The sequence below is a fragment of the Homarus americanus genome, unplaced genomic scaffold (assembly GCF_018991925.1).
Source record: "Homarus americanus isolate GMGI-L3 unplaced genomic scaffold, GMGI_Hamer_2.0 scaffold30108, whole genome shotgun sequence".
NCBI classification, from domain to species: Eukaryota; Metazoa; Arthropoda; class Malacostraca; order Decapoda; family Nephropidae; genus Homarus; species Homarus americanus.
Window position 1 is genome coordinate 10,541,921 of NW_024748109.1, and position 19,264 is coordinate 10,561,184.

General features: G+C 39.0%; 1 protein-coding gene across 1 annotated transcript in view; it reads left to right on the forward strand.

Moving 5' to 3' along the window:
* Positions 1–19,264, forward strand: part of LOC121880004 (ATP-dependent RNA helicase DDX54-like) — a 157,859-nt gene that overhangs the window by 94,000 nt on the left and 44,595 nt on the right. Inside the window, exon 14 of the mRNA XM_042386900.1 lies at positions 14,585–14,853. Within this exon, the coding sequence (XP_042242834.1) occupies positions 14,585–14,853 (269 nt within the window). The remainder of the gene's footprint in view (positions 1–14,584; positions 14,854–19,264) is intronic.

Genomic DNA, 19,264 nt, shown 5'->3' on the forward strand with positions numbered 1-19,264 from the left:
CTTATCATAGAGTAACTTCACTATTTCACACCTATTCATTCAGCCCTGACTACAGTCCACCATTGCCATATCTCGTACTCAAGTCCTCACAAACTCCCAGGCTGTGGTATGCTCATGTGGAGGCAACTCTCCAGTACAGGTAGTCCTTGCTTACCAATGGATTCCATTCCTGAAAACCCTTGTGATGTGTGAAATTGCATGTGCAAAACTAATATGCACACAAGAAACAATGTACAGTGAACCCTCCAAGATTCGGACCCGGTAAATATGGATTTCGGAAGATTTGGACAAAAATTAGGAGGTTCTGGGCTAAGAAGCATTCCCAAAATAGGATGAAAGTAGTCTTAGGCTTAAAGTTTTTTCTTATAAAAAGTCACAGACTTTACTTAGCGGAATAACTTGCATTGCTGGAATCCTTGCAAGATTGCGAATAATTTGAGGATAGACATCACATAGTTTGCACAAGAGGTAAAGCTTTAGTCCTTTAGTGTAGTACATTTGGGTACAAAGAGAGTACAATAATATGTTGCTCAAAATTATGGCTTTTTCACAGGAAAAAGTCTGTACTACTAACCCCAGTGGTCAGGATAATATGTACTGTATTTAAGGTGTTTTTTATATCATTATTTATCGTTTTTATACATTTAGTACATTTGCCGGAAGATTCAGACAATTGGCTTTTCCGGACAGGTGGCCCCCCCTTTTAGTCCGGATCTTCAAGGATTCACTGTATTAATGGGGCTGTGTTCCTCACTGGTGATTTTGAGAAACATTTACTGTACAATAAATAAATAAATGGGAAACACATGCCAATATACAGTCATGCGCCGGTTAACGTCCTAGATACGTTCTTGGAAACGTGACGTTAACCGAAATGGACGTTGTCCGATCATCACAAACTTTTTATTTATACTTATGTGTATGTGGAATACTATACACGTAGATATATACACTTTTACTGTTAAATCACTACTGTAATGTGATACAGGTGATTAATTTTTATCTCTTGTGCAAAATACATGGCGTTTATATTAAAATTATTCACTGTTTTACAAGGATTCCAGCAACGCCCAGCAGATGAGGGAGAGGGTGGGAGCGAGCGAGGGAGCGTGGGGGGAGGGGAGGTAGTACGTTTGACAGTTGGCACAGGCCCAGGTCTAACGCGTGTATATTTATCAGTTCTTAGGTGACTAAGCTTCTCTCTTATAAAAAGCCAGTGAAATGACCTGGGTGAATATAATTAACATAGCTGGGATTCGTGTAACATACTGATTAATTTGAATATAAACATGCTATAATTTGCACTAGACAAAGCAATTTTAGTACCGTAATCAAATTAGTACATGTGCACTCCAGCTTTGCACTAAGAAATCTATGTAAATCTACCCAAAAATACAGTTGAAAAACTTTTTTATAAGATGTACTACAGTACTGTACACTAATGTACAACAATTTTTTTCTCTTGAGCAAAATATATGACGTTTATATTCAAATTATTGGCTGTCTTGCAAGGATTCCAGCAATGCAAATTATAATCTCCAAACTTTAGTCTGAGATATTATATAAGATAAAAACTGTAAGCCTAAAAGCCTCGCTGGGATGGGGACTGACGGCTCCGCCACCCAGCGAGAGGTTGGGGGGGGGGGTTGAGGCGATAAGTTTGAGGCGAAGGTCTCTGTGTGTTTATTTAACAGTCCTACTAAGCTTCTCTCATTTTAAAATGCCAGTGATATTTCCTAGGAAAATATAATTAACATTGCTGGGATTCTTGTAAGATACTGATTTATTTGAATATAAACATATTGTAATTCGCACTAGACATAACAATTTTAGTACCGTAATCAAATTAGTACATGTGCACTCCAGCTTTGTACTAATTTATTTTACGTTTCTTTTATTATGGTGTGTGCATATAAATGGATGAAAATAAATGAAGAAATTTATGTAAATCTACCCAAAAATACAGTTGAAAAAATTTATATTATAAATGTACTACAGTATTGTACACTAATGTACTACATTGTTTATATCTTGAGCAAAATATATGACGCTTAAATTTAAATTAATCTCTGTCTTGCAAGGATTTCAGCAATTCAAATTATATTATCCTAACTTTAGTTTGAGATATTATATAAATAAACATAAAGAAATCACCAATCTTTTATCTTGAACACGAGGGTGGTGGGAAGAGAGGGGGGGGGGGTGAGGTGACAGAATGTCTGGCGTTTGTTTGTTTGTTTATTTATTTGAGATAAGATTTGACAGTTAGCGCTGAAGGCCTGCCTGCGTGTTTATTTACCATTACTTAAGAGTGACTAAGCTCCTCTCATAATTTTCCACCCAAACGACCTGGGTGAATATAACTTACATTGGAGGGATTCTTGTAAGATAGTAATTTATTTGAATGTTTTTTTTTTTCAATTTAAATTTTAATTGTTTATTCCTTGATAGAGGAAGCGGAATCCTAGTGCTGTCACTTGGTACCCCTGTACCATAACACCAGAAGCAACTGGCCAGTGTCACAAGTATATACAGTACAGTACAGTCATCCCTTGGTTATTGCGCCTAATTGGGACCCCGCCGATAACGAAAGTACAGAACCTATGGGATTTATTCTAATTGGTTCATTTACCCAAGACCCAACCCCAAGTTTCCCATTTTACGACCATTAAGACCCACTAAATATATATATATAATGTTATGGTAAATATCATAAACACACATAGGCATGGCTAGGTTTATTACAAAGTGATGAAAAGGGTATGCTTAATACTGTAGTCCACAAAACATGTAGCTATGCTTTTTTTATTTGGTCCCCCGTCATACGAGTCCGTTTTCTCTCACATCAGGACGCCTGAGTCCTCCGTTTTCTCTCTTAATCGTAGAGTGCACCAGAAACTTTACTACAGTCAACCCTCGCTTTACACGGTCCCACATTCCTCGTTTCCACGTTTACGCGGTGCCCTGCCAGAACCTAACGTGCTCACATTACGCGGTGCGTGAACCCCATTACGCGGAGAGTGTCCGGCGCGACGCTATTTTTAGATTCGCCCCACCCGCCTGCCTGCCTGTGCTCTCGCCTCTCCCTCCTCCTCCCTCCCTCCCTCCTCCCTCCGCCTGGGCAAGCCGCGCGGTAAGGTTGCGCAGTGTGTCTTTGTTGCGTTATCACTGACGTCATATGACGTATCGGATTGTGATTGGCCATGCATCCCTACCCCCCTCTGCTGCTAGCTGTAATTGGCTTAAAGTATTATGACGTGTCCACCTGGGGGAGGGAGGGAGGGAGGAAAGACGACGCTTGACCTAACCGCGGCAGTTTCATCCCTCCAGGCCAGACCGTGTAAACGTGTATCCATTGTTCTGTAAAATGGCTTCCGCCGGACCACCGCCCCCAGAGAGAAACCTTTCCTTACCTGGACCCAGCAACACTAAGCCAAAGAAGACACGACGTTCCTTAAGCTACGAGGTGAAGTACAAGATGATCCAAGAGTTGGAGAAAGGAACAAGGCAGGTTGGTTTGGCGCGCCAGCATGGTGTGAATGAATCTACGATTCGAACAATAAAGAAGGATGCAGCCAAGATAAAGGAGCACATGAAGATCACAAAGTCTACAGGTGCTTCTATGATAAAGTATTTTCACAACCAGGTGCTTCTCAAAACAGAAAAATTACTTGTGAGGTACTTGGTGCGTCAGGCGCGACGGAACATGGCGGTCGACACGTGCTCTGTTAAGGAGTACGCACGTGAACTGTACATTGCAGTGGCACGAAAGATGAGAATTACAGAGCCCAAACCCTTTAATGCTTCCTCTGGGTGGTTACAGAGGTTTAAGATCCGGAACAAGATCACCAATATAAACATTGGTGGTGAAGAAGCGAGTGCTGACCGTGCTGCGGCTAAGGAATTTCTTCCGTTTTTACGTGAGATTATGGAGGAAGGACAGTACAGTGACAACCAGGTGTTTAACATGGACGAATCTGGTCTTTTCTGGAAAAAGTTACCTTCCAAGTCCTTCTTTGTAAAGAATGCCAGCAAGATTCGGGGCCGGAAGATGCAGAAGGAACGCATCACCGTCCTGTTTACCACCAATGCCTCCGGTACCTGTAAGCTCAAGTTATCGGTGATCCACACAGCACGCAAGCCGCACGCCTACAAAACCATGGACATGACCAAGCTAAATGTCCACTGGCTGACCGCACGTAAGGCGTGGATGTTCTCTACACTATCCCTCTCCTGGTTTGATGACTGTTTTTTTCCCGATGTAAAGAAATTCTGTGAGCGACAGAATGTGCCATTCAATATTTTGTTGCTGCTGGACAACACACCAGGACACTCGCCCCTACTGTTAGATCGTCACCCCAACGTAAAAGTGGTCTTCCTTCCTCCCAACACTACGTCTATATTACAGCCCATGGACCAAGAGTTAATCTGCAATGTGAAAGCTGCATACTCTGCAAAGAAGTTCCAGCTCCTGAACGACTACACCAACACCAGGGAAGAGTTGCGTAACCTGAGTGACACCACCACCGATAGCAAGAGCGAAGAAGATGAGGATCAACAGTTGGCACAGCAAAAAATACTGTTCAAACAATTCTGGAGAGTATTTAACATCAAGAAAGCTGTGGACTTCTTGGTGGAGGCATGGGATCAGCTGTCTATTGCTACAATTCGTCACGCATGGAGACATGTGTTGCATGGAATACCAGGTGAGAGGAGGGGTCAATCTGTGACTGGTGAGGTTCAGACTGTTGCAGTAGCAGTGGACCTTGCCAGAGAAGCTGCACAGAGTGTTACAGTTCCAGGCTTCTCCGAGACCACCAACGACGACATCATGGAGGTGATAATGGAACCTGATGTGACTACCGAGGAGATGGTACATGATGATGACGACGTCAGTGAAGAGGCAGGTGGTGCGTCATCCCAAGAAGAACAACACTTATCCCATAGTAATGTTAGGGGTGCCATCGAGTGTATCGAGAAAGCCAAGCTCCTCCTTTCCGACGACCCTGACGCAAACAGGTATGAAATCTTCACTACCCAGCTGTTGCAGACTATGGAGCCCTACATCAAGGTATATCGCGACAACATCAACACCAGCCGTCAGCAAAGCATAACAGATTTCTTCGTCCGCAACCCACCACAGCCAGCCCAAACCAGTGATAGTGACAGTGAAGATGACTTTGAGGGATTTGTCAGGGAAGCCCTGACAACTGTAAGTGACAGTGATGGTGATGCACCTAGTAATGGTGATTCACCTGAGGGCCAGTAGCCTGCCCTCTGCCTCGGACCAGCCTTCATCCCCGTACGCCGACCCATCTCTTCTACTAACGTAAGTGTTCCACCTAACTTTTAGTTTTCCTAACCTAACCTTTATTTTTCCTAACCTAACCTCTTCTATATTACTTGTTTTTTCATACCATCATAAAGTTAAGATAAAATTTTTACTACAACATAGTTGTGTGTCGTCAAAAAGTGGAGTTTGGGGGTCAGCCCGGACTCTATTTCAATTAATCCCATATGTTATGTTATTCACTTTACGCGTTCCTCACTTTCCGCGGGACCCTGCGGGTTACATTAACCGTTTAAAGTGAGGGTTGACTGTATTTTTAGTAATGCCACAGAATTTGAAATTGCAACCCCAATTGCAAGTGGGGTTGCAATTGTTGAGGCAACTACATATGTCTGATTACAGCAAATGTGTTATTGTCAATTTGTAGGTGAAAGATTTTATCCTCAATAGATGTAGGTTAACATTTCACTTACAGGCAAATGCTTAAAAAAGCCTAAGTAAGGAAGCATATTCCTTTAACACGTAATATCTGACCAGTATGGGGAGGATCATCATGTCTCCGTCAGGGGGTCGTGGAGTGGTGGTCCAGCAGGCGTCACGTGTTTTTTTTTGGGGGGGGGAGGGCCACGGACGCATATGCGATTGGACGTTGTTCGGTCGGACGTTAACCGGCGTATGACTGTATATTGAATACAGTGGTCCCTCGGTTAACGAACACAATTCGTTCCAGAAGGTCGTTCGTTAACCGAAAATTTTGTAAACCGAAACCATTGCTTTAATGGGATTTTGGGTAATTGGTTCCAGCTCACCGAAAATTACATACAAAGTAAAAAATAATGCAGTAAAGTACACTTACTTTGAGGTATGTATGTATGTCGAAGGCTCCTGGTTGATGATGATGATGATGATGATGATGGGAATTAGAAGTGGGGGTGGAAGAGAAATCACCCCATGCTTCATGCTGTCATTTCACCCATAAAATTTTCAGTTCACTAGGTGCAATTCAAGATTATTTTCTTTAAATCAACACTGCACTGCGCTATATATTGTCAATATGTTAAATAAATTTCAGAATGACCAATAATTGTACTGTAAAAATGTAAAAATAGTTTATGTTCAAGAGAGCCACAAGCAAGATGTTACCTCCACTGACCAGAGATACAAACTGACGCCTTGGTGGGTGAGTCAAGTGGCTGATTGGTGCACCAAAAACTAGTTCCCTGTACTGCAATTATGTTAAATAAGTGTTAAAATTACTAAAAATTTTAATATAAAACTTGGAAAATTATTGAATAGTACAGCCTTCTTGATATTTACTCCAATTTTAACGAATGTAAGCCCTAGAACCGATTTCTGTATTGGCGGACTAATCTTCCAGCTGGTGAGCAAGCCAAAGCATGTCGAAACATTTTCGTAAGAATTTCGTTAACCAAATTGAAGATTCTTATGGGAAGGTAATTCATTAACCGTAATTTCGTTAACCGAAGCGTTCGTTAACCGAGGGAACACTGTACAATAAAAAATACAATTGAGAGACGTGTGCATGTTCTCCGTCTCACCACTAACCTCACCGAATTTAACAAGACCACTCTTATGATATGAAAATAAGAAATGTTTATTAAAATTTAGAGGGCGTGCAATTATGTAAGTTGCAGTAAGGAACGATTGCCAGATGCAAATGCTCAACTCCCTTTTACAGCCTCAAATTGGTCATTTGTCAATGAAAAACAAGATCATAAGTGAGAAACAATATAAACGTTGTGATGTCAATGGTAAGAGAAACAATTGAGACCCTGCAATTGTGTGTAAATGAGGCAGAAAGTCAAATCAGCAACCTGGGACTTGGTCACAATTTTTGTGATGCCATATGGCAGCAGGGTCTACCATTGGACAACACATTATTCTTCCAATATATTCCCAGGCGGTAGTACCTCCTTGTTTGATAGCTGCCTACTACCTAGGATGTCACCTACAGTAGGTTGAGGAGTTCTCAGGGGACTAAAGAGGACGATATGTGACCGGCAGGGTCGATCACAGATGTTGCACATGTGGGGGGCTACGTCTAGTGCAGGAGGGGAGGCGGCAACATCTTTCCGGCGTTGGCTCTTATCTGCCTCGTTATGTAGTCAGGCTAACTCGAAAGTATTGATACCTTCTTGTGTGGTGATCCTCCAAGCGTTATGGTGTGGAGTAATCGTCTCCCAGGTGAGGGGGTCGATTTGGCACTTTTTCAGGTTTGTCTTAAGACTATCCTTATACCTTTTCAGTTTCCCGCTAGCATTACGTTTAATATTTGTTAGGTGACTGTAAAGTAGCTGCTTTGGCAGTCTACTGTCTTCCATACGGATAACATGGCCAGTCCAGCATAGTTGTTCATGGGTAATGGTAGCCTTGATGCTCCGACAGTTGGTGTCAGCAAGAATACTGGCATTTGTTCTCTTGTCTTCCCAGCGAACTCTGAGGATGGAATGTAGACTACGTTGGTGAAAGTTTTCAAGTGCCTTGAGGTGCCTCCTGTATGTGACCCCTGTCCCACTGCCATATAGCAGGCTTGAGATGCACATCTGATCCGATGCTGAATCTCTTCATCGATGTCGGCAGTGGTGGACAGGTGGGAGCCGAGATACTGAAAGTCCGTAACGTTAGAGAGGGTAGTACCGCAAAACTGGATGGATGGTAGAGATGTGGCTGAACCAAGGGCAGACTGAAAGAGAATTTGAGTCTTATGTACATTCATCTCAAGGTCAAAGTGTGCATACGCATCTGCGTAGGTGTTCAGGATCTCATGTAGGTCGCTTTCAGTGTGAGCGACAAGGGTGAGGTCGTCTGCCTACTGAAGTTCAGTAATGGAAACTGCCTACACTTTTGTTCCTGCCTGGAGTCATCTTATGTTGAAAAGACCCTTCATCTGGTAATCGATGTCCACCCCGCCAGCTAAATTGGTGCTGGCTCGAGTATGGAAGGCAGCCAAGAAAATGGAAAAGAGAGTTGGTGCCAGTACACAGCCTTGTTTAACCCCCTTTTGGATGGGGAAGAACTCAGAGTGCCGTTCATACCATTGTGGAATTGCCTCACAATGGTGATGAATTTTGGTGGGCAGCCAAAACGGCTGAGGGTCCACTAGAGAGCTTCTCTGTTGACCGTTTCGAAGGCCTTGGTTAGGTCGATGAAAGCCATGTACATGTCACAATGCTGTTCTCTGCACTTTTTCTGTATCTGGCAGGCAGCATAGATCATGTTACTGGTGCCACGTGATGATCTAAAGCCACATTTAGATTCTGGGAGGAAGTTTTCCGCCTCAGGAAGTAGTCTGTTTAGAAGGATTTGGGTGATAATCTTGCCAGCTACAGACAGCAGCGAGACCCGGCTGTAGTTGCCACAATCTGACCGGTCTTCCCTGTTCTTATAAATAATGACGATGGAGGCGTCTTTAAGATCTTGGGGGATTTCCTCCTTTACCCATATATTCTCCCGGAGAGAGTGGAGATGGCTGGTAAGCAGAGGTCCTCCTGATTCATACACCTTGGCTGGATTCCATCAGGCCCTGAGGTTTTGTTATTTTTCATCTCTTTTGTGGCAGTAGCTACCTCATCCAGGGATGGAGGATAGCTGAGGTGGGTCAGCTCTGGATGCTGAGGGACCTGCTAGGTAGTCAGGACATCCACATCGGTGTTTCAGTTGAGCAGTGAATGGTAGTGCTCTTTCCAGCACTGAAGGAGGCCTTCACCGTCCTTAATTATGGAGTTTCTGGTGGGGGAACGGAGGGCAGCTTCGCCACGAGTGATTGGCCTATGAAATGTTTTAGTGGAATTGAAAAAATCGCACATCTTAATAATAATAATAATAATAATAATTAACGGTTTATTGAAAGAGCTTGGCAGCCAGAAGGCTGAAAATATACAGTTACATATTTGGGGAATGGGTTTCGAATTACAAATAATATACAAGTGACATAAGTGACACAAATAAGATATATAATAACTAGATGGGGAAAAGCTCAAACTACAGTTCATTTCAACATAGTGACAGTGCAAGGAGTAGTGTTTACTGGGAGTGAATACACTGGTTTATTACAAGTTATTGATAATTTTTACAATGGTTGCTCATCTGCAAGTTTTTGTTCTTCACTTGCTTTATTTTTAAGCCAGTCGTTCTTTAGATTGCGAAGTTCCCTCTGGGTCACCGGTTTCTTCTTGCGGGAGGTATCAGTTTTGGTCCGAGAATGAGGACTGTTCCACCAGTCAGTTAAAGCAGCTTTTTTATCATCAATGAGTACATTGATTGCCTGGTCATTTTCATCAAACTTGTCTTGGTGTATTCTTTTGATCTGGCCGAGAGGGTCTCTGCAGGTTTTTGTCATGACAGTGTCTGGAATATACCATTCGGCAATGGGATTTGGATTGTTTGTTGTCGGGTAACTTATCAGCCTATGTTCGAACTGCTCTCTGAAAACATGTGCTACCGCTGGATCCTCCAGACGCTTATTGTTAAAAACCTCTTCTGGAGGCTTTCTGCCTTTGCCGTTTTGGGGTGACGTGAAATGAGGGCTTGGCTCTGACGAGCTGATGATCAGTGTCGCAGTGGTCTGAGACACGCATGGCTCGGGTGATGAGGACATCTCGGCTGTCTCTATCTCTGACAATGATGTAGTCAATGAGATGCCTGTGTTTGGATGTAAGTGTTGCCACGAACCCTTGAACTTGTTGGCCTGCCTAAACAAGGTACAGTAGTACCCCGATTTACGCGGTCAATTGAACCCACAGGGTACCGCGTTAAGTGAAATCCGCGTAAATGGAACAACAGAACATATGGGATTAATTCCAATAGAGACTGGCCCGAACCCCAAACTCTACTTTTTCCAACACAATACCTATGTTCTAGTAAAAATAACATCATAATTTTATGATGGTACATGCACACAATTAATACTTAAGAGAAATAGAGAAATACAGTCGCCAAGTTAATGTCCATTCAAATAATGGACTCAACTCCTTTCCCCTCTTCTCACACTACACTGCTGGCTCTTCCCTCTCTGAGAAATTTTGGGGGGAAAACCACTAGATTTTAATAAATAATACCTCAAACTAAAGTTAGGATAATATAATTGACATTGCTGGATTCCTTGTAAGACCAGGAATATTTTGAATATAAATGTCTTATATTTTGCACAAAAGATAACATATTTACTCAGAGTAAACATTACATCTAAAATTTGTATGTCTAATGCAAAATCTATGATGTTTATATTCAAAATGATCATCAAATTGTAAGAATTCCAGCAATGTAAATTATATTCTGGCCAGGTAATTTGTATGAATTTTATGAGCTAAAACAAATATCTTCAGTTAATAAAAAATAATATTCTTCACGACACTATCTGTCAATCAAAGTACCCCACCTTGCCTCCCCCCCCTCTTCCAACCGCGCCAGATGGTCGGTCAGTCCCAACCCTCCCCCCCACCCCCCACCAACCCTCCCTACAAGAGAAATGTTGGGTGAAAAACTAGATTTTAACATTTAGTATTAAATAATACCTCAGATTAAAGTTAGGATAATATAATTGACATTGCTGGATTCCTTGTAAGACCAGGAATATTTTGAATATAAATGTCATATATTTTGCACAAAAGATAACATATTTACTCAGAGTAAACATTATATCTAAAATTTGTATGTCTAATGCAAAATCTATGATGTTTATATTCAAAATGATCATCAAATTATAAGAATTCCAGCCCATATCATCTAGATTTATTTTTTTTAATATATTTATTCAACCAAACATTTATATAAACTATTCTGGATTGTTATTTTAGTAAAGAAATGGAGTTTCTAACTTAATTAGAACTGCATTTACGGACATCGGGTAGTTTAGGACTCGAGGAAAACACATCCTCAGCACCCAGAAATGTTCTGGGAAAGTGGTCTAGTGTCCGCCTGTGCAAGATGCCTAGTTTAGATGACTGGAAATCTTTTCTCAGTAACCAAAAAGATTCCGGTATATGAATTTTTTCAGATTCAGAAAGAGCTTTGTGGTTTAGTAAATCTTCATCCCCGGAAGCAATTTGTACCAATTATTTTGGCTTAATGGAGATATTACTGTATTATTTTTACTTTTTTAGTACAGTATTGGACAGAAGTTCTTGCTATAACGATAATTGTGTTCTTGTAAAATATCGTTATAGGAAAATCATAGAATAGAAATAACAGGGCTTATGGAGAAAATAGGGTTAGGTGCAGATTACTCGAAATCGAAAAAATTTAGTAGTTAGCCTAACACAGTCTAAATAAATGTTACATTCATATCTAATAATGAAATCATACAGTAAATGTAACACTTTACTTGATGGGGGAGAAGGGTGATTTTGAGGTTGATAAAATCGAGCTTCTCTTCAAGTGTTATATCCTTTCTTTTATGATCATCACCGGAAATTCTATCACCAGAACGCTTCTTGTTGATATTCTTCTTTACTATATTCACAGTTAATACAGTACCACAAAATTGGAGAAATAGTAAGCAAAAATCGCGTTATAGCAAACAAGCGTTCGCGTTATACAAATACCGTTCCTAATTCATAAATCGCGTTAGAGCAAATTCGCGTTATCAAAACACGCGTTATAGCAGAACTCACTGTATGTACATTTAAAGAAATATTTATGTTTGCACAGTAATTATATACAGGTGCTCCCAACTTACAACTGGGTTAGGGACCCAAATCCAGGTCGTAAGTCCGACATAAATAAAAATAAAATAAAAAAAATAAAAAAAAAATAAAATAAATCTACAATGAAATACAGTACAGTAAAAGTAATAAATAATGAAGAATGGATACAGTGTGACTGAGCACTTACCTTTAATGTAGTCTGCTGAATGCACACGGGGCCCCCATAATTTTCTAATTATACATGGAGACTACATTAACTGGAAACGTTTCGGTATAGAAAATGCGCGCGTCATTTGAAAAAAAAATTTTTTAGGTCGCAACTGCAGCGGTCGTATGTCCTGACGGTCGTAAGTTCAGAGCAGGTCGTAAGTACCGATGGACGTAAGTTGAGGCAGTCGTAAGTCGAGGACTACCTGTATACGGTGGTCCCTCGGTTAACGAAATTCTTACGAAAATGTTTCGACATGCTTTGGCTTGCTCACCGGCTGGAAGATTAGTCCACCAATACAGAAATTGGTTCTAGGGCTTACATTCGTTAAAATTGGAGTATTAAATAATTTTCTAAGTTTTATATTCAAATTTTTTGTCATTTTAACACTTGTTTAACATAATTTCAGTACAGGGAACTAGTTTTTGGTGCACCCAACAGCCACTTCACTCACCCACCAAGGCCTCAGTTTCTATCTCTGTTCAGTGGAGGAAACATCTTGCTTGTGGGTCTCTTGAACACAGAGTATTTTTACGTTTTTACTGTACAATTATTGGTCATTCTGAAATTTATTTAACATATTGACAATATATAGTGCAGTGCAGTGTTGATTTAAAGAAAATAATCTTGAATTACACCTAGTGAACTTAAGATTTTATGGGTGAAATGACGGCATGAAGCATGGGGTGATATCTCTTCCACCCCCACTTCCTTCTCTTCTCCCTTCTCCTCCACCCCCACTTCTAATTCCCATCATCATCATTATCAACCAGGAGCCTTCTACATACACACCTCAAAGTAAGTGTACTTTACTGCATTTTTTTTATACTTTGTATGTAATTTTCGGTGAGCTGGAACCAATTACCCAAAATCCCATTGAAACAATGGTTTCGGTTAACGAAATTTTCGGTTAACAAACTACCTTCTGGAATGAATTGTGTTCGTTAACCGAGGGACCACTGTAGTCCCAGACCAGAAAAATACAGCATAACCCAAGCGGTTGGTCTTCCCACCCACGCACTAACCATGTGTGGATGCGGCTAAACATGGGGCACATCTTTCATAACGCCAGGAACCTTTGTCTTCAGGCCAGGAGTAGAAAGGTTTGGAGTGATTTTCTCGGCATTTTCTCAGATTTTCCGGTAATTGCTTTGTATCATTATTTATCATTTTTATACATTTGGTACATTCGCCGTAGGCTGAAGTAGGTTTTACTGTATCACGTGTTTGAGGTGTCCCTGTAGGCGACCTTTGGTGTAATGGTCAGCATACTCACCTCGCAAGTGAGCGGACCCTGGTTCGATCCCCGGGCAGGGTGAAACTATGGGCAAGTTTCTTTACGCCATTTACCTCTTTACCCAGCAGTAATTGGGAACCTTGATTTTAATCGATTTACGGATCATATTCCAGGATAATGATTAGCCAGTGTAGTTGGTGAGTTGTTCGGTCTTCCCGGATTATTCCTTGACACTGGGTCATGCAACTTGTTAACTTGGGGTGTAGTTGTTGTGTTGGGAACAACTTCTACACCTTGAACAAATAAACGATTTGGTGGCCCATGGGCCGGCCATCCTCGTCACACGAGGGGGTAACCATTATAATATTATAGGTGTGGGCGTATTAATGGAATTAATCTCAATTTAGCGACCTAGTTCACTAAATCTGGCGAAAAATATCAGAAAATGCCTTCTGCTATATCAAGAGTTCATTATATCGGATTCCGTTCAATCGAGAGTATACAGCTCCTCCCAGACTTACGTCGGGGTTAGGGACCCAAATCCAGGTCGTAAGTAGAAAATGCTTAAATAATACATAGAAAATCTAAAATGAGTGTCTCTTTTTCTTCTCAGCACCACAAAACTCTCACTTTTAAGCTTGTCAGCCATTTTAAAGTGAATTACTAACGAAAATTCTGTCAGTACACAGCGCAATCACTGACGTTGGGACTCGAAAATACTCTACTTAATTTGACAAAATTTTGGTACGACTGAGGTGGTCGTAAATCGAGTAGGTCGTAAGTCAGGGAGTAGCTGTACTATATTACTTAGGACAGTATTATGTTTTGATATTTTTTAATTTTTAGTTGCGTTGTGAAAACTACTTGAAACTTAATTGTAAATTAAAGTTACAGCATGTAAGTCGTACATTACATTAATTGTAAACTCAAGATGGCAATGTTGGTAAGGGGAGCGTTTGAACTCGTAACTTTTAACTGTCTTTATATATTTTTAGCGATTACTGAATATACAGATATTTTATTTTATTTTTTTTGTTAAACAGATAATAAAAAATTCTTTCCAGGGCCAAGAACACTCTTAACAAGGCAACTCTAAATGGGATATTCATTACTGTACCAAGAAGAGGAGAAAGCCCATAGAATATATGAAAAACTTGTTTTGAGAAATTTAACCTCTGTTTCAGGTAACGGAAAAATTGAATCATTTGGAGCAGAGTACTGCAGAGGAGGTAGAAAGTACATTTTCATCAATTGTTGGCTTTGGGAAGAAGAAGAAAGACAATAATCAACATAATGGCACTCTAGAGCTAAATAGGGGTTTGAAGAGGAAGGCTTCAGCAGAGAGTAAAGATCAAGTACAAAGTAAAAAGAAGAAGAACAAGGAAAACCAAGACTTTAAAGACAAGCAGTTCTATATGTCATATTCACGAGACGACCAATTTGCCGAGCAAGGGTAAGTTATTACACATTCTCTTTTAAATGTACAGTATCATATTTACAAAAACCATTTATTTTACCTAAAAGGCAGCATACCAACTGCAAATAAAAATAAATATTAAAATTCATCAAATGCAGAGCATTCTTCTTTAAAAATACCAAACTTGAACCTTCACTTCAGGAAAGTCAACCAACCTTAAATAACCTGTCTAGTTCTTTAGTAGTATGACACCAGCAGTCTTTTCTATGATTTGGATTGGCGACTGTCAGACCCGAAGCTGAATTATCAACTGGAATGGGTTGTATTTAGCAAAATATTATATGTTATGATCTAACGTAATTGGTTCCAGAACCTCGTTCGTTATAGCATTCGTTCGTTATAGGATTAATCCGTTCCAGGCCCCCAAATACAACCACTTAACACTGAAAAAATTCTGTGGAAAATGTAAAAAATACGGTACTTTATCTTACCTTAGTGTTATTCAGCATGCAGGTACCCCTAAACACTGGCACAGCACTATCACTTCCACTGGGAGTCTTGGCTTTAAGGTCCTCAAACAATTGTTTAGCCTTCTCACAAATTATAGCTTCACTAATGTTACCACCTGCCATTTCTTTCTCCTTTATCCACACTAAGAGTAAATTTTCCTTCTCTTCAACCACATTACACCTTGCTTTGCTAAGTCTAAAGATTCCCTTAGCCACTTGCACAGTTTTTAACTCCTCTTTATTCTTCAAAATCGTACATATAGTCGATTTAGCCATCCCATACATCACTAAGTTTCGCAATGCTTCTTCCATTCTCACGTTTCTTTATAATTTCTTTCTTAGTTTCAAGGGTTATTAGCTTTCTCACTCTCTTTGGACGATTCATTGTTACAATTGTATACTTGTATAACAAAATAGTTATACAAATAACGCGAATTTCCACATCAAAAGACGAAATTTCAACAATGAGTGGTGCACTGGCTACACAATGAGACAAAGATGGCGCCTGACGCTCTTGTTGTGGGTCGCGGTACAACAATATTCATGCGCCAGGCGAAATAGTCCCGTATTCATCCTCGTTCGTTGTAGGAGTTGCGTTCGTTATAGCATTCTCAATTTTATAGGTAAAACCGTTCGTTATAGGAATATTCGTAGTAGGATCAGTTCGTTATAGCATACCACACTGTACAAGTACAGTACAGTAATCCTGTGTTTTTCACGGGAATTACGTTCCTATAACCCCCGCGAACAGCCAAAACCGCAAATACTCTTTTAGGAATCACTGTACCTGTGGCCACCAAACAGCTCAGGTAGGTCATGCACTTAACCACGCCATGCTCTCCACTCACGGCCCAGTGGTCACACTGATGACTAATGCACTGCCACGCCATTTACTAACATAATTATTTGAAACTAATCATATTGTAGTATAATAATGGAAAAACGTAAACACAGTTATATACAAAAAAAATTATTTACAAGTAACTAAAAACAATTATATTTCGCTGAGGTCGGCAACACCCGCATTGCCAGCCTCTCCCTGCTGTCCCGGCGTCTGCACACCCTCACACAGTCACGCCAGCCAGCACAGTCCTCTTCCACTCACATTCCTCCACTTGAAGACTTGTATTCTGACAAAAGACACAAATGAATTGTCAGTCTTCACCACATCTCGAGCCATAGCTCTTACGACTGCTGAGCTTGTCAAATAAAACTGTTTTTTCCATTAAGGTCATCACTATTCTTGATCTCTTGGTCACTTTAGAGTCTTTGCTAGTAATATTTGCCTTTGATGAGGCTGGCTTACATCCCGGAGCCATGTGGAATGCATGTGGGAGGACAAACAGAAGAGGTAATTGCAGTAGCGTTCACAGTACGGTAGGCACATCTGGACTGAGGCTTCTCGGAGCAGCAGGTGTCTGAGGCGGGAAAGGGTGGCGTCTGTTTGCTGCACCGCATAGGGGAATATCGAAAATGGCGCAAAATTTAAATTTTTGTTTTTAAAGGATATATATATATATATATATATATATATATATATATATATATATATATATATATATATATATATATATATATATATATATATATATATATATATATATATATATATATATATATTTTTTTATGTAAATCCACAATGAAACGTGGATAAGATAAATTCTTGATAAAATTACACGGGAAATGGGAACAACGGAGCACTTTAGCTTTCGGGTTTTATTCAAGACATTCTTCAGAGTTGTTTTCAGAGGCACTGCGTATGTAAAAAACGTTATGAAAACCTCGTTAGGCGGGTAGTACTGTATATATATATATATATATATATATATATATATATATATATATATATATATATATATATATATATATATATATATATATATATATATATATATATATATATATATATATATATATATATATATGTGGGTGTTTGGTGTGAATACAAGCTTTCTTGGTTTTCTTCTTGGTTATGATATATATATATATATATATATATATATATATATATATATATATATATATATATATATATATATATATATATATATATATATATATATATATATATATATATATATATATATATATATATATATATATATATATATATAATTTAGTTTCACTTAAGGGTCAATTGAACCCAGAGGGTCCTGCTAAGGAAACTGTTAAGGAACAACAGAACATATGGGATTAATTCCAATAGAAACCGGCCCGACCCCCAAACTCCACTTTTGAAGGCACATACCTATGTTGTAGTAAAAATAACATCTTAATTTTATGATGGTACATGCACAATAATTAATACTTAAGAGAAATAGAAATATAGTCGCTAACTTAATGTCCATTCAAATAATGGACTCAACTCTCCCCTCTCACACTACACAAGCTTGCTAACAGGATGGTCGGTCGTCCTCCTCCCCCCACCCCCACCAACCGTCCCAAGGAGATGTGTGGATAACCTCAAACTAAGTTAGGGAAAATATAATTGACATTGCTGGATTCCTTGTAAGAGAATATTTTGAATATAAATGTCATATATTTTGGTACAAAAGATAACATAGTTACCTAGAGAAAAATTTTTTATCTAAAATTGTAGTTTAAAGCAAAAATATATGATGTTTATATTCAAAATGATCACCAAATTATAAGAATTCCAGCAATGTAAATTATATTCTGACCGGTAATTTGTATGAATTTTATGATCTAAAACAAATATCTTCAGTTAATAAAAAAATAATCTTCACGACACTATCTGTCAATCAAAGTACCCCACCTTGCCTCTTCCAGCAGCCGCGGTCGTCCCAACCTCCCCACCCCCACCAATCCTCCCTACCAGGTTTTTAACATTTAGTATTAAATAATGCCTCAATTAAGTTAGGATAATATAATTGACATTGCTGGATTCACTTGTAAAACCAGAGTATTTTGAATTAAATGTCATATATTTTGCACAAAAAGATACCATAGTTACCTGAAAAAATTATCAAAATTGTAAGTTTAAAGCAAAATATATGATGTTTATATTCAAATGATCACAAATTATAAAATTCCAGCAATGTAAATTATATTCTGACGGGTAATTTGTATGAATTTTATGAGCTAAAACAAATATCTTCAGTTAATAAAAAAATAAAATAATTCTTCATTGGGTAACAGATGGTCGGTTCGGTCCCTCCCTCCCCCCAACCGTCCCAAGGAGATGTGTGGGATAACCACTAAATTTTAATAAATAATACCTCAAACTAAAGTTAGGATAATATAATTGACATTGCTGGATTCCTTAAGACCAGGTATTTGAATATAAATGTCATATATTTTGCACAAAAGATACCATAGTTACCTAAATTTTTATATAAAAATTGTAAGTTTAAAGCAAAATATATGATGTTTATATTCAAAATGATCACCAAATTATAGAATTCAAATGTAAAAATATATTCTGGCCTGTTAATTTGTATGAATTTTATGAGCTAAAACAGGCAGTCAGGCAGGGTGGCGGGTGGGCAAATCTAAAAATAGGTCTCGGACACTCACTGTATATGTGGGGAAAAATCCGCGTTAAGTGAAAGTTCAGCTTTGGCAAGGCACAGCGTATATGCAGCAGCGTTAAGTGAAACCGGTTAAGCGGGTAAAAATAATAATATTATATATATATATATATATATATATATATATATATATATATATATATATATATATATATATATATATATATTATATATTATATATATATATATAATATATATATATATATATATATTTATATATATATATATATATATATATATATATACATATATACATACATATATACATATATATACACAGTCATGGCCGGTTAACGTCCGATCGCGCCTCGTCCGTGCCCCCAAAATTTCACATGACGCCTGGACCACCACTCCACGACCCCCTAATGGAGACACGATGATCTTCCC